This window comes from Diceros bicornis, chromosome 17 (genome assembly GCF_020826845.1).
Source record: "Diceros bicornis minor isolate mBicDic1 chromosome 17, mDicBic1.mat.cur, whole genome shotgun sequence".
Lineage (NCBI taxonomy): Eukaryota > Metazoa > Chordata > Mammalia > Perissodactyla > Rhinocerotidae > Diceros > Diceros bicornis.
The window spans coordinates 61,529,512-61,555,177 of NC_080756.1; the positions used below are offsets into that span (position 1 = coordinate 61,529,512).

General features: G+C 44.1%; 1 protein-coding gene across 1 annotated transcript; it reads left to right on the forward strand.

The window, feature by feature from the left end:
- Positions 1–21,380: 21,380 nt before the first annotated feature.
- Positions 21,381–21,838, forward strand: LOC131415799 (cytochrome c oxidase subunit 6B1-like). The gene has a single exon (XM_058557612.1). The coding sequence runs from the start codon at positions 21,437–21,439 to the stop codon at positions 21,695–21,697; it is 261 nt and encodes an 86-aa protein (XP_058413595.1). The 5' UTR covers positions 21,381–21,436; the 3' UTR covers positions 21,698–21,838.
- Positions 21,839–25,666: the final 3,828 nt, after the last annotated feature.

Below are 25,666 nucleotides of genomic sequence, written 5' to 3' on the forward strand. Positions count from 1 at the left end.
CACCCCAATCTCTGAGAGTGTTATGTCTTGGTAGCCTGTGCCATACCACTGTTCTCTAAGACTTCTGGATAATGGGGTATATGATAAGATTATTGAATCTCGTGACAGTAGTCCATTGCTTGTTTCTTTCACTGTAAAACAATGTTAGTGGGACACCTTAGGGGGTGTTTAAGGCATTCATTGACTTCACAATTTTTATGTTAGCAGAATCAAGGAAAGCAAACACAAATCCAGGATGTGTCTACTCCAAGGAGGACAAATAGAGGCACCCTTTTCACGACGGAAGGGGTCTAATGTAACAAAGCTATCACCAGGTAGCCCGCTGGTGTTTCCAATGAACAGAACCACAACAGAGAGATGGTGTGCTACAAATTGGGCTCACGGAAGTGGTGGGGGTCAGGTTAGCCTTGGTAAGAGAAAGTTCATGTTGTTGAGACTTACGTCATTTCCATTCCCGCCACTGACCTTTTGCTCCTGAGCCCAACGTGCAAGCCCTAGGGTGATGGAGAAGGAGGCTCCTTGACATCCACAGGGAAGATCATCTTGCCCACCTGATTAAAAGCATTTTGTGAAATGGAGGCCTTTTGATAAGAATTCATAAGGAACACAACATACCACCCAGAAACACCTACCTCCCTGGGTTATTGAGAGGAATCAACGAGCCAATAAGTGTGAAATGCACAGCATAAAATTTGTGCTTAATAAATGGCAGTCATTACTCCTAAAGAACAGAATATGTACAATGTATAAATATATCCTGAAACCATGTTGAAAAAATAAAATAGAAAATATAAAGTATACCATTTGCGTGGTGCACAAAAGAACACTCAAAACAGGCTACACAACACGAAGAAACCATGTTTCTTTCCTAGGAAAATTTTTGCTAACTTTGATCAAATCCATACTAGTTACTTTAACTGGAAAAACAAAAAAAAGGTATTTTCATTTTGAAAACAAAATCATAAGTTCAGGTTTAGGTGCTGTGGTTGCCCAGAACTTTCTGATTGTATTACATTCGTGGGTATGTGTAAACTATAGTAAAGTTTATTCATGTGATACAGAAAACCACAAAAGGGAAAGTATTTACAGATTTTTTTAAGGGAATTGTTTTGTAAGTTAATAATTTACTTTTATATGACTCTTTTCCCCCTAATGATCTAAAACTGCTTGGTGGGCAACTGTGGTCACTCTTTACAAAATGGGCAATAAATTTTATTAATAATCCAATTGATATTTGTTGCACAGGACATTGTGTGGGTTATGGGTCCAGGGCAGAAAAGAAGCTTGCTCCAGCTTTTGTGGAGCTCCAGTCCAGTGTGGATGAAATAGGATATGATGCTGACAGAAGCACACATGGAGAACAACAAAACAAAATATAGGGCACTGAAAACATAACACATGGGCTGTGATGGGTGAGCATCTACTATTTCCTTCCCCTCAGTCTCTTTGAAAAACAGCTTGATTTCCAGAGAGAGAGGGATAGCTGTAAGTGCACGGGTGTGAGGGGCAGGGGCAGTGTGGGTGACGGCTGAGCCGCCGGACGCAGCAGAGCGCACAGCGTGGCCGTGTGCAGGCCAGATTGAAGGACAGGGTTGACTGAGCTGCCAGGGCAGTAGCAGGAAATGAAGGGAGTGAGGCAGGATGAAGGTGTTAAGGTCACACTACGTGTTAAGGACAGAGCTGGTCACGAAAACCACCAGTCAGCACTCCCAGACTCCTGACATTTCTGGAGACCCCGCATCCTTGATAGCTCATAAATCACGGAATTTCCCAGATAAATAAGCTCATTTAATCACCCTCTTTGCTGCTATCACTAAACCAGTATGTTTTCCCAGAGAGAGTTTCCTAGTCTTATCACAGATAGTAGAGGTGGGAAACCTAAATGACACTAACTACAAACAGATGAAACGTTGTCGGTCTGAGAACCCCGGAACGAGTGCAGCACCACTCTCCTGCACCACAGACCTGCCCCAAGAGACAGCCCAGCCGTGACACCTTCCTCCCAGCTCTGGCTTGTCACCTGGCAGCAGGTTCCTTTCCACACTCTTTCGTTTGTGTGCGTGTGTGCACACATGTGTGTGTGCACGTGAACTACTGTAAATGTCTTGAACGCCTAAGGTTTGTATGTTTTCATTCCCCCATATACATTATCGTGGTAGCAGCCACATAATTGGTTCCCAAGAAACACTCGTTCACCAAGTGAGAAAATTTATGAGTAAAGATATCCTTGAAGTGCTATTCCTTTGTTCTCTACTTCCCAGTGACCTTCAGGGAAATCCCTTGCCCTAGGCATTAATGTTCCCAATACTTTCTGTTCAGCCCAGAAAGAGCCGGGAGTTGTCTCCCACACGAACCAGCCATGCAGCTCCAAGAGTCTGTTGTCGCCTTTGAAGTGTAATTTGAGGGGCTAGGCTTCTCTGCCTCCCTCCACTGATGCCTAAGATGTAACCGTGAGAGATTCCTGCACCTGTACTCAGTATGTCATTTTCCCGATACCCTTAAAGCTTTTCCTTGAGCAGCAAAGAACACTGTGTCAGGAACCCAGATAACTTCTCCAGGAAGCCTGAGATCCCTGAGACCTTGGCAACCACTCAAGCCCCTCCTCTGCTCTAGACAGGGGCACCACTCCAGCCGCCCAGAGCTGCCGAGAAGTAGACGAGACAACAGCACGTGCTTAGCACAGGGCCAGGGCTCCACCAGTGATAGCTTTTTTATAACTCCCTCAGTTCTCTTCTATAGAGCGGAGCCTATACCACTTGTCCTGTCTGCCTTCTGCAGGCAATCCAAGAATCTGCCTCCGCGCCTGCCCTTTCCATGGTAAGCGTCCTTGAGCATCACGGCGTTCAGAAATTTTTAATCCCAACTCACAGTAAAAAATATAGTTCACATGATGAGTCCAGCACACACATGTATAACTGAAATAAAAGTTTTATAAAACAACACTTACTCTTATTGGAGCACTGCAATTGGATATTTTCTGTTTAATTTTATCTCGTTTTTTAAAAAACGCTTGTTGAGACCCACTGAACGGCTCTCGTGACCAGCTACTGAGCTGTGAACCATAGTTTGAAATACACACTCTGTCAGCTAACGGGCAAACAGAGGTTTTCTCCCAGATCCCGCCTGAGTTATCTGCGTGCAGGCTGTCCCTTGGCATCCGGGCTCTTCCTTTGCTCCCAGCCCTGTCCACTTACCTCACTCTCAGCATTATGTGGAGCTCCTGGGCCGTAGCTCCCTCTGCTCAGGGCCAGCAGAAGGACACCCTTCCCTTTTGTCTTCCTATCCCCTTGTTTTCAGCATGTGGCTGAATGTGGGCATCAAAGTATCTTTATTGAAGGATTGAGCCACTAAAGGAAATGATACTGTAGGAGAGAAAACAAAGGACACCTCACCTCAAAGAAGTCAACTCTCTTGGGGGCAGAGGCCCCTTGGAGCACACTCCCAGTCTTATCTGGCTCCCTACCCCAAGGATTGCTCCTCCCTGCCAAAGTACCTCCCCACCCTCATCCTGAAACTCTCCTCCATGCCACCTTTTAGGAAACCCCACCACGCCCGGAGGCTTGATGTCGTCCCCGGAGGGCCCACCGCCATTCCTCCACAGTACAAGTCCACTTCATATGTCCCAGATGATTAGGGACTTAACCCCCAGGGCCCTCTGCAGTCCAGGGGGCTTGTTCTGTGCTCAAAGTCTCGCAGCGAGGTCCAGGGTGAGTGTGAGCTCTGCGTCAGGGACCCCCTTCCAATCTCACTCTCAGTGTGAGTACAGCAACTTCTCTCCACTCACAGTGGGTCGCTGCTGCACCAAACGCAGCACCGACCTCACTTGAGGACACGCCCCACATAGATGCAGTGTAGCTTAACCCTCGGGAGGGACAGCTCTCCTCAGCGGTGTCAAATTCCTTCCCTTTGGTCCCGACACACCTCCTCACCCTTCCCCTTCAGACCATCTGGTAACACACATCCCAAACGCATCTCCTTAGCTGCATAAAGAAGAGCTTAGAGGCTGGGCTCTTGTAAGACTCCAATAAAATGAAGCCTTCTCCATGGCTTCTGTCTGCAAGAAGAGAAAGGGAATGCTTATTTCCCAGCTACAAAAGATATTTATAAGAATCCAAAGAAATAATAAACTTTAAAAAGTATCCTCATTATTGAAATACAAATACAATCCTACAACTTATAGCTTCGTTCCTACACCTTCACATGCATGCATTTATCAGGAAATTTGCAACCAAAGATTTTAGAGACAGAAGGAGAAGTAGGGCAGGGAGGGAGAGAGGATAGGAAGAGGCAGTAAAAATCAAGTGGGCATTGAAAAGTGAAGATGGACATTGACCTTGGATGATTTTGAGCCTCAGTCGTAGAACCCAGAAGCATATCTGAACTCCTCACCCAAGCTGTTGCTTCGCAAATCCTGCAAGATCATTCTTTTGTTTACTGAGACTCTCCTAAGCATCTCCAATCAGGCATAGAGCTAAATCCTGGGGTCTCAAAGACAGAGCACCTACCCTCAAAGAGCTTACTATTTAATGGAGGAAAGAAATGTAAACAGTATCAAGATGATTTTATACATCTGACAGTGTAAGTTTTCACAAAGGAGAAGACAGACGGTATTACCGCTGGGGGCAAATGCGTCAAGGAAGGCCTTTTATAATTTTTTTTTTTTATAATTTTATTTATTTCCCCCCCCCAAAGCCCCAGTAGATAGTTGTATGTCATAGCTGCACATCCTTCTAGTTGTTGTATGTGGGACACGGCCACAGCATGGCTAGAGAAGTGGTGCATCGGTGCGCACCCAGGAACGAACCTGGGCCACCAGCATCGGAGCGCGCGCACTTAACCGCTAAGCCACGGGGCCAGCCCAAGGAAGGCCTTTTAGATGAGGCATCTGGGTAGGATGCTGACTGGTGAATGAGCGGTCAGTCAGATAAGGTTGGGGGGAGCTTTCACAGCAGAACATCCAAGGCAAGTGCACAGTCTACTGTGGAAATGTCCTCAGTCTTGCAGAAAGAGAGGCAGGAAATAAGGCCAGAGAGGTTGGCAGGGAACCTCTTTTGAAGACTCTTGTATGCCATGCCTGGGGCTTAGGTTTATCTCTTGGGAGACAGGAAATCACGCAAGATTTTAAGCAATGGGGTGGTGGTGCCAATTTGCTTTTTGAAAGGACCCTATGGCATCTACGTGGAAGATATGCCCTAAAAGGGGGCAGTGACTGCTATCAAGAAAATCATATCTCTGTGCAAATGAAATGACATTGGCAATGTCAGAGCTGTGGTTAACTTCCACGTGAAAGGACATGATGCTGTGGGAATCATAAGAGGCGGAGATCACTGAGGACTGGAATGATCGGGAAAGGGGACTGATCGGTTCACATGCTCATTGCTCACTCAGCACCTACTGTGTGTTCCAGGCCTGAAAACCAGACAGCCGGTGTGGTGACGCAGGCTCATGGAGGAGTTCTGGGAGATGCTGAAGACAGGCAGGCTTCTGTGCAGCAAGGGAGGACAAGTGGAGCAGAATTTGAACATGGTTTTGAATAACGTGTAGGAGCCGAGTAGGCAGAAGAGAGAAAACAATCACAGTGAATCACACATTAACAAATCCTTTGGGACTTAAACTCTTTTGAACAAATTCATGCTGGGTTAGGGTGGGGAAGTTCTGGACTCAGGCCTGGCTCCCTGGCATGGCCTCAGTGGAGCAGGTACTAACAAAGTCTCAGGTGTGGCCTTTCCAGTGAGTGGTGACCTGGGCTCCTGGGCCTCACAAAGCCCCGTCTCTCAAGAGTTGGGGAAGTTCTGCCTAGTTTCAACCACACTTCACTTCTGTATCACTAAATCCGTGAGAGGCAAGCATGGCCTCTTCCAGGGTTAGGAGACAAATCTCCCCTCTCAGAAGGAGAGATGAGAAATGTGGCAGCCATGGCCGAGAAGACCTCCTGGTGCCGCCCACCTCTGACTCCCATGGCCGTTTGTTCTCACCTAACAGACTGCATTGTGATCCTTTATTTACCGGACAAATAATAATTTGTCTTCCTTACTGGACAATGAGCTTCCTCAGTGCAGAAGTAGACCTAGTCATCTTGGCATCTCTTCCAGGGCCTGCAACCTACTATGTGCTCAAGAAAGTCCATCAGGATTAGGAATGAAGGGATGTGTATTGCTTACCCTAGTTACAGCCACCATTGTCTCTTCCCTGCATTAAGGCAACAGCCTAATACAAGCAACTGGGAGCCCATCTCTAGTCTGACCTACCTTCCTGCTGTTTGCCACATGAAGCAGAGACCAGAGTGACCTTTCTAATAGACAAATCCCACCACATCTCTCCCCTGCAAACCCTCTGAATGTTCAATATCATTCTTGGAATGACTTCTAAACCCTTTAACCTGACTAACAAGGCCCAGTGTGATGTGGTCAGCTTGTCTCTCAGCCCACGCCCCCCCTGGAGCTCAGGCGAGTTCTAGGGCATGCCGTTAGCCCACCGAATGTGTCCTGCTGTCTTTACTGCCTTCGGTCCTTTACACGTGCTGGCAACATCCTTAAATCCTCCTCTCCCCATTTCACCTAGACAGTTCCTTCAGGTCTGATTTACTGTCTTCCTACTGCTGTCGCTAACCTCCCCAGAGAAGGTTAGAGACCCCTGTACTCAGTTTTCAGAGCGCTCTGTGCTTCCCCCATCAAAGCACTTGTCACTCTGTATTGCACTTGCCTGTGGACCCGGTTCTGTATCCTCTATTCGACTGCAGAGCCTATGAGGGCCGGGAGCATGTCTGCTTGTTTGCCATGATATCCTCAGAGGCTAGCACAATACTGGCACTCAGTGTGGAATAAATAAATGGATTCTGGAAGAGATGGAAGAAAATAATAGCTTCCAGCAGAAAAGGAGATGAAAGAGGAGGGAGTAAATGTGAGAATACAAGAGAAATGAAGGCTATAATCTGGAATCTATGAGCAAATGTGATGAGGTACAGAGGAAGGACAGTAGACCTGGGGAGGATTCTGAGTTTTGTTCAGACGTGTTAAACTTTAGGTCCCTGTATACACATCAGATATGTATACATATCTGAGTAGAAATGACTCATAGGAAGTTGGAGATCAGTGGCAGGGAGAGGGCAAGCGGAAGCTGGAGGCTGGAGGGCCATACATACCAGGGGAGGCTGACGGGAGAGCTCGCTGAGTAGGTGTGGGCCCGCCGACAGAGGGAGTGGCAGGGCCAGACTTGAAGGGGGGCGGGGGGAGGGTCGCAGCACCTCGGCAAAGGGTACCGGTTTTAGGGCAAGGAGGTCTTGGGCGTGCTGACTGGCAGTGGAAAAGCGAGGGTGGAGAGTGAAAGGTCAGGCACAGGAGAGGACCGTCAGAACAAAGCCCCGGAGGGGTGCGAGGGGCCGGGTTGGGGCACAGGTGGCAAGGTTAGCTCTGGAAAGGAGGAAGGACACCTCCCCTCCCTCTGAGTGAGGCAGGAAGAAAGAACGGATGGAGACACAGATATCACGGACGTTGGGGAGAAAGCTGAGGGAGTTGGCGCTGACAGCCTCTCTTCTCTCTGTGAAACTGAGGGTTGTCTCAGTTAAGAGTCTGGGGGTCTAGTCCCAGCCCTACCGTAACCAGCTGCGTAGGCTTGGGCTGTTCGCACAACCAACCTCCCCAGCCCTCAGAGTGCTTTGAAAACAACCCCTTCTATCCTGATAATTCAACAACCTCCTTTATAGACACTCTTCGGTTCCACAAAAACATTTACTTGCCACATAACACACATTTCAGCAAAGCTGTCTAAACCTTGGAGGGATTGCCTTCGTGTGGGAGCAGAGTGAGTTTAGGGGGACAACAAAAAAAAGCACCACAGAAGTTGCCAGTCTCCCAGTTTAGGTGCAGGAGCCTGGCTATTCAGAGAAGAGTTGAACGCTCATACTGAGAGACAGCACTGAACGAGAGAAAGATGAGTACTGACTATGTGGCTTATTAATTCTTATCATCTCTCCAGGGAAGAACTGTACGTGTAGCATCAACGCTGCTTTGAATAAATTTAATAATTTATTAATTTGTCCAACAAAAATTTATTGAGCCCCTGCTCTGTGCTCTGCGTTAAGGGAACTACAGAGATGAGTAAAAAGCCAGCCTGCACCTCCAAGCCAAGTAAGGATGCGGAGTGCAGCACTGCTCTGCAGAGACAGAATGTGAACCACGTAGGCAATTGAAAATTTTCTAGTAGCCACATTAAAAAAAGAAACAGGTGAAATTCATTTTAATGTTTTCTTAAACTCAACATATCCAAAATATTATCATTTCAACATATAATAAATATTTCTAACTGATGAATAGATATTTTGTATTCTTTCTTTTTCACAGTACGCCTTCAAATCCGGTGTGTGTTGGACACCTACAGCACATCTCAGTTTGGCCTAGCCAAGTTGCAAGCAGCTCCTGGCTACTCTGTTGGAATGCTGGGTTTTAGAGTGTCCCTTCGCTTTAGGTGACATCAAAAGGGGCCTTCTAGGTAACTCCCACACCCACTGCCTCCCTTGGTGCTCATCAGAGACTGGATGAAGCAGGGGTGTGCCCGGCAGGCATGTGTTTGTTCTGAGCCGCTCATGACTAAGGAGGAAGTCTGGCCTCATCTTTACCCCATTTCAGTCACCGTGATCCAACACCCCATTCCAAAGTCATCCTGCTCCCGCATGCAGCCAGAGGCAGAGCCAGAACCTCAAGCTGTCCGATCTCAACAAACAATCACAGAATCAAACTTCTACCCCCGGGGATAGAAGCAAAGACAGTTACTGCCTTTCTTCTTGGGACCCACAGTCACCACACAGTGGTGAGGCTGTTCATTCCTGCCTTGGAAGCTCAGTTACAAACAACGTGCAGCTGTGAGACTGTTTTCAGGCTTTCTCTGGTCTCGTTGGCTGGCCACCTCTCATCCTCACCACCGCTGTATTGACTCATAGCAGTGGACATCTTGGGTTTTCTTTTTATTTGCCCAGCGTCCTTTCTTTTGGGGAACTGCCTCACCCCGCTACCCCCATTTCATCTAATTTTGGTGGGGCTGCCAATCTCAGGAGCCCTCCCCACTCAAACCCTGCAGATGGGCACTTGAGCCATCCCAAGCCAATCAGATGCTGTCTCCTTGGAACTTAAATGTTGAGCAGAAACATAGGAACAAAACCCAAGTTGGAACCAGAGCCTAAGATCCACCTAAGCGCCCCAGACCTGTCCTTTCAAAGCCTGGGAGTTTCATTCCTTGTTTGATTCTGCGGGCTATCCTTCTAACCTCCTCCCTTTCCCCTTCCCTTCCCCCTCTCAAGTTCACCAGAATCCATTTCTGTTGCTTATAACCAAAGAATCTTGATACAAAATTTTAACCTCAGTTTTACAAAAAATGAAAAAGTAAAGATACAGAATATATATATATATTTGACTTCTGTTATATATATGTATGTATGTATAATTTCCCTTTTAAACTGTGCTAAATATAAGCTTCTTGAGGGTGGCAACTAGGTTTGTTTGGTTTTGTCTGTTGAAGGAAGGGTCACTGGAAGTTTGCTACGCTTCACCAGACTCCACAACCCGTGTGAGTCCAGGTGAGATCACGCCACCTGCCACCTCGGGCTGAGCAGCCAAGTGGCCAGTGGGATGCTGGAAGGAAGTGAGCCACCTTGACTCTCGGCCCCTGTGGAGGGGCTGCCCTTCCGGCCACTTCCCACAGCAGCTTTTTGTGGGTGTTGGTCAGCTCTTTTCCTCTTATTGAGGGACTGAATTTTTAATATTTTATTCACCTAGCTTCAGTAAAAAACAAATGGATGATGAGGTGAATAACACTCTCTTAGAATAAACTTACCATACAAGAATATTCTTTGTGCTGTAAACCATCGTGTGATGTGATCACCGGGAAATCATGAATTTGTTTTGCTTCAGAAGTAGTGCATTTCCTTAGCTGGGAAAAGGTAAATATTCTCTTTATCTTAAGTGTCATATTTAATTGAGAGGATGGATTACATAAATTAAAACTCTGTTGATTTAACCTGCTCCACAAATATACATAGGATATTTGAAAAGAGCAGAGGAAAGTTGAAGAATATTATGTCAATAATCAGATATTGCACACACACTCTTTGACATTGGTCTTAGCAGCATCTTTTCGAATACCATGTCTACTCAGGCATGGGAAACAAAAGAAAAAATAAACAAATGGGACTACATCAGACTAAAGAGCTTCTCCAAGGCAAAGAAAACCAGGAACAAAACAAAAAGACAACCCACCAACTGGGAGAAAATATTTGCAAGTGATATATCCAATAAGGGCTTAATTTCCAAAACATATAAAGAACTCATACAACTCAACAACAAAAAACAAACAACCTGATCAAAAAATGGGCAGAAGATATGAACAGACATTTTTCCAAAGAAGATATACAGATGGCCAACAGGCACATGAAAAGATGTTCAACATCACTAATTATTAGGGAAATGCAAATCAAAACTACAATGAGATATCACCTTACACCTGTTAGAATGGCTATAATTACCAACACAAAAAATAATAAATGTTAGAGAGGATGTGGAGAAAAGGGAACCCTCATACACTGCTGGTGGGAATGCAAACTGGTGCAGCCACTATGGAAAACAATATGGGATTTCTCAAAAAATTAAAAATCAAAATACCACATGATCCAGCTATCCCACTACTGGGTATTTATCCAAAGAACTTGAAACCAACATTTCAAAGAGACTTATGCACCCCTATGTTAATTGCAGCATTATTCACAATAGCCAAGATGTGGAAGCAACCCAAGTGCCCATCAACTGAAGAATGGATAAAGATGTGGTATATATATACAATGGAATACTACTCAGCCATAAAAAAGACAAAATCATCCCATTTGCAACAACATGGATGGATCTTGAGGGTATTATGTTAAGTGAAAGAAGCCAGAGAGAGAAAGACAAACAGCATGATTTCACTCATATGTGGAAGATAAACACAGGGATAAAGAGAACAGATTAGTGGTTACCAGAGGGGAAGGGGGTGGGGGGTGGGCACAAGGGGTAAAGCGGAACATATGTATGGTGATGGATAAAAACTAGACTATCGGTGGTGAGCACGATGCAGTCTATACAGAAACTGATAGATAATAATGTACACCTGGAATTTCATAATGTTATAAACCATTATGACCTCAATAAAATAATTTTTTAAAAAAAAGAAAAGAAAAACCCAAAAAAAATCAGATACTGCACATTACTTTATAGAAATATGTCTATATAACTTTTGGTCTGTGATATTTTGGTCAGTGACATAAAAACGAAAAAATAGAGAATATAATTCTTGTGAAGTGTGGTAAAACATGCCATCACAGCAGCTAACATTGTAGGCGACACAGACCACTTGACTTTATAATTAACTCTTACACAGAAAACCAGAAAGTAGTCTTAATCATAAGAACATGAGCTGCGTTTTAAAGTTTGATGGCAAGTTGGGAATCAGAAGACCTGACTTTTTTTTATTCACATCAAGCTAACAGCTAATATCTGTGCCAATCTTCCTCTTTTTTTTCTTTTTTTGTATGTGGGCCGCCACCACAGCATGGCTGCCGCTGAGTGGTGTGGGTCTGTGCCTGGAAACCAAACCTGGGCTCTCAAAGCAGAGCACGCCTAACTTAATCACTAGGCCACAGGGCCGACCCCAAGACCTGACTTTTTTTCCAATTCATATGCTGCCACTTACCAGCCGTGAGTCCTTGGTGATGGCACTAAGCCTCTTTATATCCAACCAGAACACAGAAACAAGGTATGGATTCAGATGTGGGTTCCTGCTGCAGCCTAAGTAGATAAGAACACGGGCCCTGAGTCAGGCTGTCCTCCCTGCAAGTCCTGGCCCTGGTCCCCACTTGCTTCCACCCTTCTCGACGTTAATGTCTTCAGCTGTCAGGTGGAAGTAATGTCTTCTAGCTGTTGTTGGGATTATTAAACAAAGGTGACATAATTAAGGCACCTAGCATGGTGTTCACTCTTCATAAATGCTAGTTCATTTCCCTTTCTATTTTTTTGCTTAAAACTTGAAATCCATGTATTTTACTTTCCCCGACTTGATGTTAAAGTATAAGAGAAAAAAATATATAAAAGACAAGTGAAAGTAGAATATGGAATCAGAGAGAGGCCGGGAATATAATTCGGCCTTGGCACTCGGAGGGCTCTTGCCTCAGCAGCCCACTTTCTGGGACAGAATATTGCTAACAAGCCCAGTAGAGCCCAGATGAGCAGGCTCCAATACCTGGGACAGACAAAAAAAGTCACACAGCAGAGACGTTTTGTTGCAAAAAGACAGCATTTGACCCTTGCTGCTGCAACTAGAGAACTGTTGGATAATGGAATGTGGGAATCTCCTGTGGGATACAAGAAGATCCTCCTGGAGCTGGGTGGCCTGTCAAACGGCTTGCACCCCATAGCTTCATACCAAACACATTTGCATTAGAGAATTCTCTAGCATTTCTACAACAGAAATTAGGAACAGCTAGAAATAGAAAAATAATTGACAGAGGCAGAAAATCCATAAACAACTATGTCTCTGCAATTAATACCAATCATGAGAAGTCACCAGACCAGCGTGGGTTGCGGCCAGCACAGGACAACAAAGGGTGCAGGGCGGCAGCTCAACAGGGAGCCCAGCCCGTGGCTCTACGGTTAATTAACATCCCAGTGGGAAGGTAACATTGTCTTTCTTACCTTATATTATTTTCAGTTTGGTTTATTTTCCCTAAAAAGAGAATATGGTTAATTTCATAGCAGGGATTCAGCATATCCTTCTGTTGCCTTTCTCAAGTTCTGAATGAATTGTTCAGAAGGGAATCGTTAAGGAGAAAGTTGAGTTCCTCAACAAGACTGTAGCTCTTATTTACTGCATCGCCAGAGCCCAGCGCTGGGCCTGCACATCAACATTCTCTTAGCACGTAACTATTTGTTGGACAGAAAGAGAGGGACCCAGCCAGGTGTGTGGCAATGACCACGTGCCTAGAGCAGCAGACACGTGACCTGCCCCCATAGAATAGCACCTGTGAGGGATTCTCCCTGTTCAAGTGTACTGCTCCTTACACCAGGAGTTAAGCAAGGCAAAAAGAAGGGAAGAGAAAAAAATTGGAGAAGGAAAAGGAGAAAATATTTCACCTCCCATCCTCAGCTCAACCCAGCCTGCCGTCTGTTGCGCGAACAAGTCTTCTACTCCCTACTCCCACCCTCATTCCCATTCTCCCTGCCGCCACCCCAGTAAACCTCTCTCTTCCCAGGATCACTCTCTTGGTGTGCTGATTTGCTAATGGGTGATAGGAGAACTCTAGCAGGAATATTCTTAGGCTCCTTGGCAGCAATTTCATTTTTAGTAGTGGCCTTTGGGGACACAATGGCTCTGCCTACTGGAATTGTAAAAAGCCTGGAAATGTTGGAATAATCATCTTCATAATAGAAATGAATTCTCTGCAGTTCTGCCTACAGATTACAAGGACGGTGTTATGGAATGAACTGTTCAAAATTCATATGTTGAAGCCCTAACCCCCAATGTGACTGTATTTGGAGATAGGGCCTTTAAGGAGGTAATTAAGGTTAAATGAGTCATAAGAGTGAAGGCCTATTCCAATAGGACTGGTGTCCATATAAGAAGAAGAAGAGACACCAGGGATGTACATGCACAGAGAAAGGCCATGTGAAGACACAGAGAGAAGGTGGCCATCTGCAAGCCACGAAGAGAGCTCTCACAGAAACCAGCCCTGCTGGCGCCTTGATCTCGGACTTCTAGCCCCCAGAGCTGTGAGAACATAAATTTCTGTTGTTTAAACCTCCCAGTCTGTGGTATTCTGTTAGGGTAGCCCAAGCAGATGAGTACAGATAGTCAATGACTACCTGGGGAGATTCTGTTGGTCACTAAGGAGTAGGGAGAATAGCGCCACGGGACAAACATGAGGTGTCTTTCTGGAACTTCAAATTCACCTGAGATTTGAGGGAAACATTATTGTTGTATTAAAACAAACACAGACATATTCTAGGATACAGTGTGAAATTCACAGGCCTTTTTAAGCAAAGCATGATATTACAAAGAAGTTGCCCCTCAGCAGCAGCGCTCTCTGCTGTATCGGCCTGTGTCCCCTCAGGGGACAGATGCCCCAGCACAGGAGGCTGGTTACACAGGTGTGGGAAGCACCAAGGGGTCAAACAAGGGATAGTGAGTCAACTGAGAGATTAGCAGTAGCATGAGCCACTGTCACCCCTAGGGTTAGAAGGACGCAGGGACAAGGCGATATCACCAAACTCCTGAAGCCAGGGCTGATTGCTAGTGTTGGGGGGAGATGTTGGGACAGTGAAGGGAGACATGTCCAACTAGAGATGGAACCATGTAGGGGACGCTGCCTTTGCAGGACATAGGGCCATTGTAGGAGGAGAAACGCTCTGGCTTCTTCCTTTCTTCCACCCTCCAGTATTCTGTGGTGCCTCCCGTCGGCTAGAGGGCAAGGGAGCCTGGGAAATGTAGTTCTCTACTATACATACCATACAAGGCAGGGCAGAGAAGGGGAAACAGATCTGAGAGCAAACTGTTCAGCATACGGCAAGTAGGTATATTGTAGCGGAAAAATCCAGGAAGTACTGGTTGAAGGGACTTTCCTTGCATTTTTTCCTAGTTCTGAAGCCTAAAGAAAGGATGAGAGGTATTTCATCCTCCATAGATTAGGTTACTTCTTCAGTCTGTTTTACTTTGATGTGGAGAAACTTTAATTAGTGAATCTGTCTAAAAGTTGCGTGTATGCTTAACTTCGTGATCATCCTGTGACCTCTGGGTTCACATGAAGGCTGAAGCTTCTTTGGCTGTGCCCACTTCCAGCTCCCATCCTCTAGAATCAGAGCAGGACAAGAGGACCCTTAGTTATTTGGTAATGGCCATGACAGCCAACTGTCTTAATTATCCTCATGTCACAAATAGATGGGGTGTTGAAAAGTCATTTGCTCACTCCTGGAGTCTCCCAGGCTTCTCTGGCCTGTTACGCTTCTGTGGCTTTGCTCCTGCTCATCCCTGGGCTGCTTCTGCCTGTCCAAATCCCACTTAGCCTTTGAGGCCCTGGCAAACACCAACGCCTTTCCTAGGAGGCAGTGTGAACCCTTTCTTCCCCTGGGCTTCTTCAGCACTGAGTTTTTCTCCTCTTCCCACTTACTTTCATCCTGTTTTTATTGGAGTGAGTTGCTGACAAGGCTGTCTCTATAACTGGACTGAAAACCCGGGAGGGCAAGGACTGCGTCTTTTGCGTCTCTGCAGAGCCTAGAGCAGTGTCTTGCACTAGTACATAGTCAGTGTCTATTGAAATACAACGGGGAGAATTGTGTATAATTTTAAGGGACTAGGTCTGTTATGGACTGAATGTTTCCGGCCCACCAAAATTCACATGTTGAATCCTAACCCCTGGTGTGACAGTACTGGGAGGTGGGGCCTTGGAGACGTAATTAGATATTGAGGGTAGAGCCTTCATGAAGGGGATTAGTGCCCTTGGGAAAGAGACCCCAGAGAGCTCTCTCCCTTCTGCCAGGTGAGGCCCCCGTGAGAAGGCAGCTGTCCATGAAGCGGGAAATTGACGCTCACAAGATACTGAGGCTGCCAGGACCTTGATCTGGGACTTCCCAGCCTCCAGAACTATGAGAAATAAATTTTTGTTGTTTATAAGCCACCTAGTCTATGGTATTTTTGTTATAGCAGCCCAAACAGACTAAGACAGGGTCATTACCGCAAAATTTTGTGCCAAACCATGAAGATCAGAGTGTAATATGTGCTGCTCCTGTGCTCCGTGGCTGCAGGCTTCACAGTAACTTGTTAGTAACTATGGAGCTGATTTTAACCTGAAACAGATCATCTCTCTATTGTCAGTTCTATTACCCTTCCTTGCTTCCATTCTAGCAAATTCAAAATCACCCATCTGCGTGACAGAAGAAATCTCATCCATTCTCCAGCTCTGGAAAAGATGACTCCCATGCCTTAGAAACTGAGGGTCAAAAAGAAAAGGTTAAGTTTGCTGAAGAGTTCAGGCCATTGTAGCTAGAAGACAGTGATTTAGCCAAGAAACTCAGCTGTGATGGGGGACCAAGAGTCCTTTTCCTGACCTTCTGGGTGACCTTGAGCAAGTCATTTCACCTCTATTTTTCCATTTCTATAAAATAAAGGGATTGAAACAGTTGCCTTAAAAATCAGTTTCAGAGCTAAAAATCTTCTGATTCTATAATTAATCAAGTCTGTAAAACTCTTTTTTTCCCCTGCTTTACTGAAGTATAACTGACAAATAAAATTGTATATGTATAAGACGTACAATGTGACGATTTGATGTACATATGTGTGTGAAATGATGACCACAATCAAGTTCATTGACACATCCATCACTTCACATAGGCAGCTTTTTGTGTGTGTGGTGAGAACACAAGAGTAGAACTCTCAGCAAATTTCAAATATACAATACAGTATCATTAACAATAGTTGCCATGCCTGTTCCTGGCATTTGATCATCTCTTTGGAACAGGGTTACTTTTTTTTTTTTTTCGATTGTTCAGATAACAGTCTGGTATCATCTTCAAAGGCCAAATGTCTGGAAGAGAAACAAGATGACATCTAATGATTTACTGGCCTCTGCCTCTGCTTAATAATTTTGGACACTTTAACCTGTGGAGCCTGTTATCAGGAAGCTCCAAGTTTTAATTATAAAGGGCAGGGAGATGTGTGAATTAAGAAGGGATTAGTACTCACTCAATTTTCTCTGTGAACACTCTAATGTGTGAGGAAAGAAAAAATAAATAAAAAGGACTGAGAAGTACCTGACCCACCGGGAATTTTGTTTGTTTGTTTGTATTTTAAGTTGTTTTATTTTTAAATCAAAGAGTAATTCCTGGGTGACAGTCCCATTACTCCTTTTTAAGAGTTACCTTAAATAGCAAAGGAACCACCAAACGCACATAGCACAAGAAGCTGATTTGAGATACATTGTCTTTGTTTGTTGATCTGGAAGCTACATCAGAAAACTTAGCTGGAGAATGAAGTGGATACTAGTCTAATGCTTTCTCTGTGGTGTTGCAGACACTAGCACTGGAAATACTTTCGGTAGCCTGGGAAGCCTTACAAAAGTAAGGAGCCCTAATGTTTGCTGATAACAAATCCCACCCTGATTTCTTGAGGATATATTTCCCAGTTTCTTTCCCTACAATCGGCCACAAGGACGTGGTGACAGCTGTCCACCAGCATTAACCAACACTGGTTGGTTAACAGGGTTTATCTCTGGAGTTAGCCTGCCTGGTTTGAGTCTTGGGTCCACCAGTTACCACTCGCAGGACCGTGGGCAAATTACTCTTGAAGCTTATTTCCTCTCGTGTGTGTCCTAACACTCACGATGGAGTGCATGGACAGACCGTGACCAAGAGGACACATTTCACAGCCCTGCCCACATTAAATCACATTCTGTCAATTTTGTCAGCTCATGGGACGTATCAGTTATCTACTGCTGTTAACAGATTACCCAGAACTTAGCTGTGTAAAACAATAAATATTTATTTTCTCAGTTTCTAAGGGTCAAGAATCCAGGCATGGCTTAGGTAGAGATTCTGGCTCAGGGTCATACATTAGGTTGTAGTCAGATGTAAGCTAGGGTTATAGTCTAATCTTAGAAGGGACATCCCATCATTTTTGCCCCTCTTGTGGATGAAGGATTGGAGGCCCAGAAAGATGAGGTAATTTACATAATTGCCTCCATCTTGTCCCTGCAGCCCTGGCCTGACCATTTTCCAGAGACTGTTCTACAGGGTAGGGATAATATTTCAGGAGCCTGACATAGAGTCCCTGCACTCAGACATGCTGGCTTATGTCAACAGTGCTATGAAAACTCAGGAACTAAAACCAGGCAGTATGGCACAGCGGAGAGAGCAGGTGCTTTAGACTCAGACAGGAATGGGTTCAAATCCAGGCTTTACTGCTTACTATCTTACCCTCTTACAGATAGAGGGATAAGAGAATCTACCTGACAGTGCTGTTAACATTTATAAATGAGATCCATATAGTGGCAGACCCAGTCCCACAATTTCTTTCTTAGAAATCTCTTTTGGATTCTTCCTTCTTGTTCCTTTACCCATGGATGCTCCCTGGTCTGGGCCTCCCCTGCTCATGCCTGGGTCCCTGACACAGTCTTCCAGCTAGTGTCTTGGCCTTAGCTGGTCCCGCACCCTCAGCACCGCCTTCTCCTCTTCCTTCAGCTCTGCCTTGTACCGCCAGGCTAATCTCCCTTTGTCACTTTCTCCTTTCACCAAGACATTTTTCTGTTCTTATACTGCCTCCCAGCTGCTTGTGGCATTCAGCGTAACTCCTCTGCACACCCACTTTTCAAGCCTCCTCATGGGCCTTAGTTTCCTCCTCAGTGACCCTGGGCCCACACCATCCTCCACTCAGGGTGGCCTCTTCGCTGCTCTTCCAGTCCTGGACTCCGCTTGTTGTGTCCCCAGGCTGCAGTGACCTGGCCCACTCCCTCCAGTGACGAAAATCACGTCCTTGCTTTATGGCCCAGGACACGCGCCACTCCCCACAAAGGCTTCTTCTGCCACTCCAGCCAACTCAAGTCAACCTACATTTATTGAGCAACTGCTATATGCAAGGAACTGTGATAGAGAAGGTCATAAAGCTGGACAAAATATATAGCTTTTGCCTTTCTAAGGGAAAAAAATATCAAAAAGGTGGCATTTGAGCTGGGATTGGGAGGAGAGTCAGGGTTTTTCTAGGCTGAGATGGGTAAGGTAGAACACAGTGGGTCTATTTGGTTGGATTAGTTTTTAGTTGCTTTTTTCAAGAAATGCCCCACCCCCCATGTACCTCACACATAGGGAAGGGTTGCAACAGCCATGTGTGTGCCGTGAGACCCTATCCTCCCTGGCAGTAGGTGATACTTGATACGTGCTGCCCTTCAGTTTTCTTACTTGTGAATTTGAAATCAGAGTTCATAGATGCTGGTTAGTTTCTATGCCTGCAACTGAAGATTTTGAACTTGGGAATCCTCTACCATGTGCCTAACATGTGGGGGAAGAGGAGGAACGAAACAAATGCTCAGAGAAGGAGAGATGGGGCCATGCACTGCATGGAGGGCCAGCATTTCCCAGGTCCAGGTTCCAAGTCCTTTTGAAGCTTGACCGGATGTTATGCTTGTGGGTCTTACGAGATTTCTTCATATCCTTACAACAAGCTTTCCCCTTTTTTGCTTGTTTGTGTGTTTTAGTTACTTACAACCAAGAGCATTTAACTAAGACAAAGAGGCCTAAGCACTGGAATTTATAAAAAGAGGTGGAGTCTGAGACATTCCCTTTGACCAGAGTACAAGGTGGGAAGTACTTGGCCGTGAGGCTGGAAGGGTAGGTTGTTGTAGACACATTGTGGAGGGCCTCGAATGCCATATATAGAAGTTGGGATTGCATTGCTTAAGCAGTAAAGAACTACTAAAGTTTTGTGCAGAAGAATAATTCACAGTTTCCAAGGTGGGCTTCAGAAAGCTGAGTTCTGACGGAAGCAGTGGAATGTGGATTTGAAGCCCATCTGGTAAATGACAATATTTTCTAGCTATGTTTCTAGACCTGGGGCAAATTACCTGACCTCTTAACTTTGGTTTCTGCATTTGTAAAATGAGAATACTAACACTTAGCTCATAAAATCTGGGAGGAAATGATATGAAATAATAATAATAATAAATTGTCAAATGGTAAGCATTCAAATGGTTACTAGTACTATTTTTATCTTTCCTTTCTCTAAATTCCTGTGACACATTTTCAATACCATATACATTTGCTTTATTTATTTTTAAATTATTTCAAGTGCGCTGATTTTGTCTCATAATCAGATCAAAAGCCTCCAGCAATGATGATATCTTAAGCTGTTTCTATATCTCTCACAATTCCAATATAAGCTTCTAGGCCCAGAGTATGAAGAACTAAATACTCTGATCGATTGGTTGTTGGCAGCAGCAGAACCACTCTGTTCTGGCATTTAGTGGCTGATAAACGTTTCCACATGTTGACTCTTCACGAACTGATGGTCTGGGTTTGGGGCTTAGCAGAAAAATGACCACATGACTGAAGCCACTTCCCAAATTACGAGATTTAATGAGCCAAGAAAATTCAATTATTCCCCAAAGTGTCCTTTCTGGTTTAGATTAGGACTCGGTGGCAGCAGTTATCACCGCCAAATCTTTTGGAAAAATTACACACAGACACCAATAGACCTGGGCTCAAAAACTACAATTTTATTCATTCACTCACATTTATTAAGACTCTACCATATGAGATAGTGAACTAGGCAAGTCTGATGCGAGGATATACTGTGCAGAATAGGATCCCTGCCCACAAAGAGTTAGCAATCTATCAGGAGAGCCGAGCCGTGGAAATAAATAATTACAATACAAGGCAGCATATGATAAGTATAATAAAAATAGTGGAAAGTCTAACAGAGCTTAAGAGGACTCAGAAGTCAGGAAGGCCTCCCGGACAAAGCGTTATGTACGCTGGGCTTTGAAGGGTGAGTAGGATTTCGGATTTCAACACCTGGAGTTGGGTCAAGGGCCTTTTTAAGCTAAGCAATGTCAGTAAAGATTGAAGAAGTCAAGTTGACTAGAACGTGAGGTGTGTGCAGAGGAACAGGGGGAGAAGGGGTAGACGTGGCTGGGAGCCAGAGTCTGGAAAGCCTTAGATGCTAAGTTACGAGTTTGGATTTTATATGTTAGACAAGAGAATATCCTAAAAGTTTCCGAGGAGAAGAATTTTGTGACATTTTTTGTACAATTTGTGATTCATTGTGGTGATGTGCAGGTAGGAGAAACTAGAAGCAATTGGAATAACCCAGGCCTCGGGTGAGAAAGGCTAAATTTAGGGGGTAGCATTGGAAATGGAAGGGATATAGATAAGCAAACGATTATAAAGGATTCATTAACTATTTGGACATGGAAGTCTGGGGAGACGTGAAATAATATGTTTTCCTGAGATGTTGAGTTGGGACCTAGGAATATTGATTTTGGTGCTGTCAGGACAACCAAGTAAATGTCTGGTAGGCACTAGAAATATGGCTGGAGCTAGGGAGAAAAATCAGAACCAGCATAGAGTTCACAGTCCTTCCCATACAAAGGAGCTGTGGGAAGGATTACATATCTAAAAGAAAGAAAATACATAGAGAAAAGACGATAAATAGGCAAATTTTGAGTCATATTCAGGGAACTGGAAAAGGAGCCAGAGAAGGAGATTGAGCGAGAATTCAAACATAAAGTAACCATAACTAATGTCGATTAAGTGCTTATTAGGTTCCCCGCACTATTCTAAAGGCTTTACATGGATTAAGTCATTTAATTCTCACAACAGGTCTTTGCTGAGGGTCACATTGAACGGGGAGCTGCTTCAGGGGTGTCTTAGGAGTCAGCACCATGGCAGAAGACATCAAGACCAAAATCAAGAACTACCAGACTGCCCCTTTTGACAGCCGCTTCCCCAACCAGAACCAGACCAGGAACTGCTGGCAGAACTACCTGGACTTCCACCGCTGCAAGAAGGCAATGACTGCTAAAGGGGGTGATGTCTCCGTGTGCGAATGGTATCGGCGTGTGTACAAGTCCCTCTGCCCCATATCCTGGGTGCAAGCCTGGGACGACCGCCGGGAAGAAGGTACCTTTCCTGGGAAGATCTGAACTGGCTCCACTCCATTTCTCCTCTGTCCTCTGTGCTTCTCCCAGAGTTGTGAAGGGGGACCTGGCTACGTGGTGATCCCCACCCTGGGATCCTGAATCATGGCTTAATAATAAATACTCGTTGGAAAAGTAAAAAAAAAAAAAAAAAAATTCTCACAACAACTTAATGAGGTAAGTACTATCACTTGAAGCTGAGAGTAAGTGAGCTTAAGCAACTTGCCCAAGGTCACCCAACAAGGCTCAGAGCACAGTCCAACACCAGCAATCTGACTCCAGCGCCGTGTTCTTAACCCTCCATTTTGCCTCAAAAGTAGTGGTACAGGGTTGGGTCACTGAAATCAAGGGATAAAGGAGTTTGAGGGAGGGGGTGGCCAAAAGTGCCAGTGTCAATGACAGGTCACGGAGAACAAGCATCATCACCATGAAGAGAGACCTGGAAGGGATGTTCTAAAATGAGGCTCTGGTTTCATAATATCGTGTATGTACAAGCACACACTCTGCGCTGGACTGTTATACCTGCCCAGCTCCCTTTAACAAGGCTGATCAAGCATGACAAGAAGGTTTTCGCTCATGTGATTGTTCTGGAAACAAGGTGGCTAAATGCATGAGTCACCAGGCTTCTCTGTCATCATCTTAGATCCATTAAGCTCATTCAACCTGCCATTCAAGTGGCTGGAAAAGAACGCAAGCCAAACCCCAACTGTCCACGGAACAGGCCTTTAATGAAAGGTCAGAGTAATCTAATGAAAGCTTCGGCTCTCCTCTTTAGCTGAGACCAACGAAAGGTGGGGAAAGGGATATTACAATCAAGGAATTTAAATAGGGCTTAAGTAGCACTGAGAGTTCTAGTTCCTATTTATTAGGATAATAGAACATCATCCCGCAAGGACATTTGAGGAGTATTGAGTTTTTAGGTAAACTTACATTAGGGCGCTGGCTTGGATTTTTTATTCTACTTAGTAATCTCTGTGCAGAATTCAGCTGTACTTTCTGCTTGGGAAGACCCCACCAAGCCTTCTATTAGCTGGTTAAGGATGATTTCTGTCCAATGTAAAGCACACATGAGACCTCTGATCTGTGCTTCATTATGACAGCTCTTCAGCCTTCCCCGTCTCAAACTCATTCGTATGATCGCCGATGCTCAAGTCCACGTCTTTATCTCATTCGACCCTGTGTATTTACGCCATCCCCTATAATATGGAATGCTGCAGCCACTCCTTTCTCCTTAGCTCCTTCATTTATTTATTCGACAATTATTTATTGAGAGCCTACTATGGAGCAGGCACTGTTCTAGTTGGAGAAGACTTGAGTGAGGAGATGGTGGCGCAATTTTAGAAAGGAGGGTCAGGTATGAAGTGACATTTGAGCAAAGGCTCAAGCAAAGTGAAGGATCCAGACATGGGGATATGTATGCTCTGATTAGGTTACAAACTGCTCAAAAACAGAGATTCTGTCTTGTTCATTTTATATCCCTCAAAACATCTACTGCTGTGTCTTGTACCAAGTAGTTTCTCAGGACATACCAGGAGAATGGCTATTTGCAGGTATAGTTGGGAGGGAAAAAAGCAACCTATTGACTGTTATATTGGACTAGAGAAAACATTTATTGCACGGAAACAGTCTTTAGAATGAACTTTATTATAACTAGATATACCCAGTATTTTTTTTTTCATGTTACCTTTTTTTTTTTCTTTATATTGATGTTTTAATGGTTTTTAACATTGTGAAATTTTGGGTTGTGCATTTTTGTTTGTCCATCACCATATATATGACTCCCTTCACCCCTTGTGCCCACCCCCCACCCACGCTGCCCCTGGTAACCACAGTACAGTTTTCTCTGTCCATGTGTTGGTTTATATTCCACATATGAGTGAGATCATACAGTGTTTGTCTTTCTCTTTCTGGCTTACTTCACTTAACATAATACGCTCCAGGCCCATCCATGTTGTTGCAAATGGGACGATTTTGTCTTTTTTTATGGCTGAATAGTATTCCATTGTATATATATACCACATTTTCTTAATCCAGTCGTCAGACAAGGGACACTTAGGTTGCTTCCACTTCTTGGCTATGGTGAATAATGCTGCAATGAACATAGGGGTGCATAACCCTCTTTAGATTGTTGATTTCAGGTTCGTTGGATAGATTCCCAGTAGTGGGATGGCTGGGTCATAGGGCATCTCTATTTTTAATTCTTTGAGGAATCTCCATACCGTTTTCCATAGAGGCTGCACCAGTTTGCATTCCCACCAGCTGTGTATGAGGGTTCCTGTTTCTCCACATCCTCTCCAACATTTGTTGTTTTTTGTCTTGGTGATTATAGCCATTCTAATGGGCGTGAGGTGATATCTTAGTGTTGTTTTGATTTGCATTTCCCTGATGATTAGTGATGTTGAACATCTTTTCATGTGCCTATTGGCCATCTGTATATCTTCCTTGGAGAACTGTCTCTTCATTTCCTCTGCCCATTTTTTGATCGGGTTGTTTGTTTTTTTTGTTGTTCAGTTGTGTGAGTTCTTTATATATTATGGAGATCAACCCCTTGTCAGATGTATGTTTTGCAAATATTCTCTCCCAGCTGGTTGGTTGTCTGTTCATCTTGATTCTGGTTTCATTTGTCTTATAAAAGCTCTTTAATTTGATAAAGTCCCACTTGTTTATTTTTTCTTTAGTTTCTCTAGTCTGGGTAGGCATGTCATCCGAAAAGATTCCTTTAAAACCAATGTCAAATAGTGTGTTGCCTATATTTTCTTCTATGAGTTTTATAGTTTCAGGTCTCACCTTAAGGTCTTTGATCCATTTTGAGTTAATTTTTGTGAATGGCGATAGCAGATGGTCCACTTTCATTCTTTTGCATGTGGCTGTCCAGTTTTCCCAACACCATTTATTGAAGAGACTTTCCTTTCTCCATTGTATGTTTTTAGCACCTTTGTCGAAAATTAGCTGTCCGTATATGTGTGGTTTTATTTCTGGGCTTTCAATTCTGTTCCATTGATCTGTGTGTCTGTTTTTGTACCAGTACCATGCTGTTTTGATTACTATTGCTTTGTAGTATGTTTTGAAGTCAGGGATTGTGATGCCTCCTGCTTTGTTCTTTTTTCTTAGGATTTCTGTAGCTATTCGGGGTCTTTTGTTGCCCCATATAAATTTTAGTATTCTTTTTTCTATTTCTGTGAAGAATGTCATTGGGATTCTGATTGGGATTGCATTGAATCTGTAGATTGCTTTAGGTAATATAGACATTTTAACTATGTTTATTCTTCCAATCCACGTGCATGGGATATCTTTCCATTTCTTTATGTCATCATGGATTTCTTTCAATAATGTCTTGTAGTTCTCATTGTATAGGTCCTTCACCTCCTTGGTAAGATTTATTCCTAGGTATTTTATTCTTTTTGATGCAATTGTAAATGGTATTATCTTTTTGAGCTCTCTTTCTGTTAGTTCATCATTAGCATACAGAAATGCAACTGATTTTTGTAGATTGATTTTGTACCCTGCAACTTTGCTGTAGTTGTTGATTATTTCTAATAGTTTTCCAACAGATTCTTTAGGGTTTTCTATATATACAATCATGTCATGTGCAAACAGTGAGAGTTTCACTTCTTTGTTACCTATTTGGATTCCTTTCATTCCTTTTTCTTGCCTAATTGCTCTGGCCAAAACCTCCAGTACTATGTTGAACAGGAGTGGTGAGAGTGGGCAGCCCTGCCTTGTTCCTGTTCTCAGAGGAATGGCTTTCAGTCTTTCCCCGTTGAGTATGATGTTGGCTGTGGGTTTGTCATAAATAGCCTTTATTATGTTGAGATACTTTCCTTCTATTCCCATTTTGTTGAGAGTTTTTATCATAAATGGATGTTGTATCTTGTCAAATGCCTTCTCTGTGTCTATTGAGATGATCATGTGGTTTTTATTCTTTGTTTTGTTGATGTGATGTATCACGTTGATTGATTTGCGGATGTTGAACCA

Coding starts and splice junctions, on each gene's coding strand:
- LOC131415799 (XM_058557612.1), top strand. CDS start 21,437: ATGGCAGAAGACATCAAGACCAAAATCAAGAACTACCAGACTGCCCCT.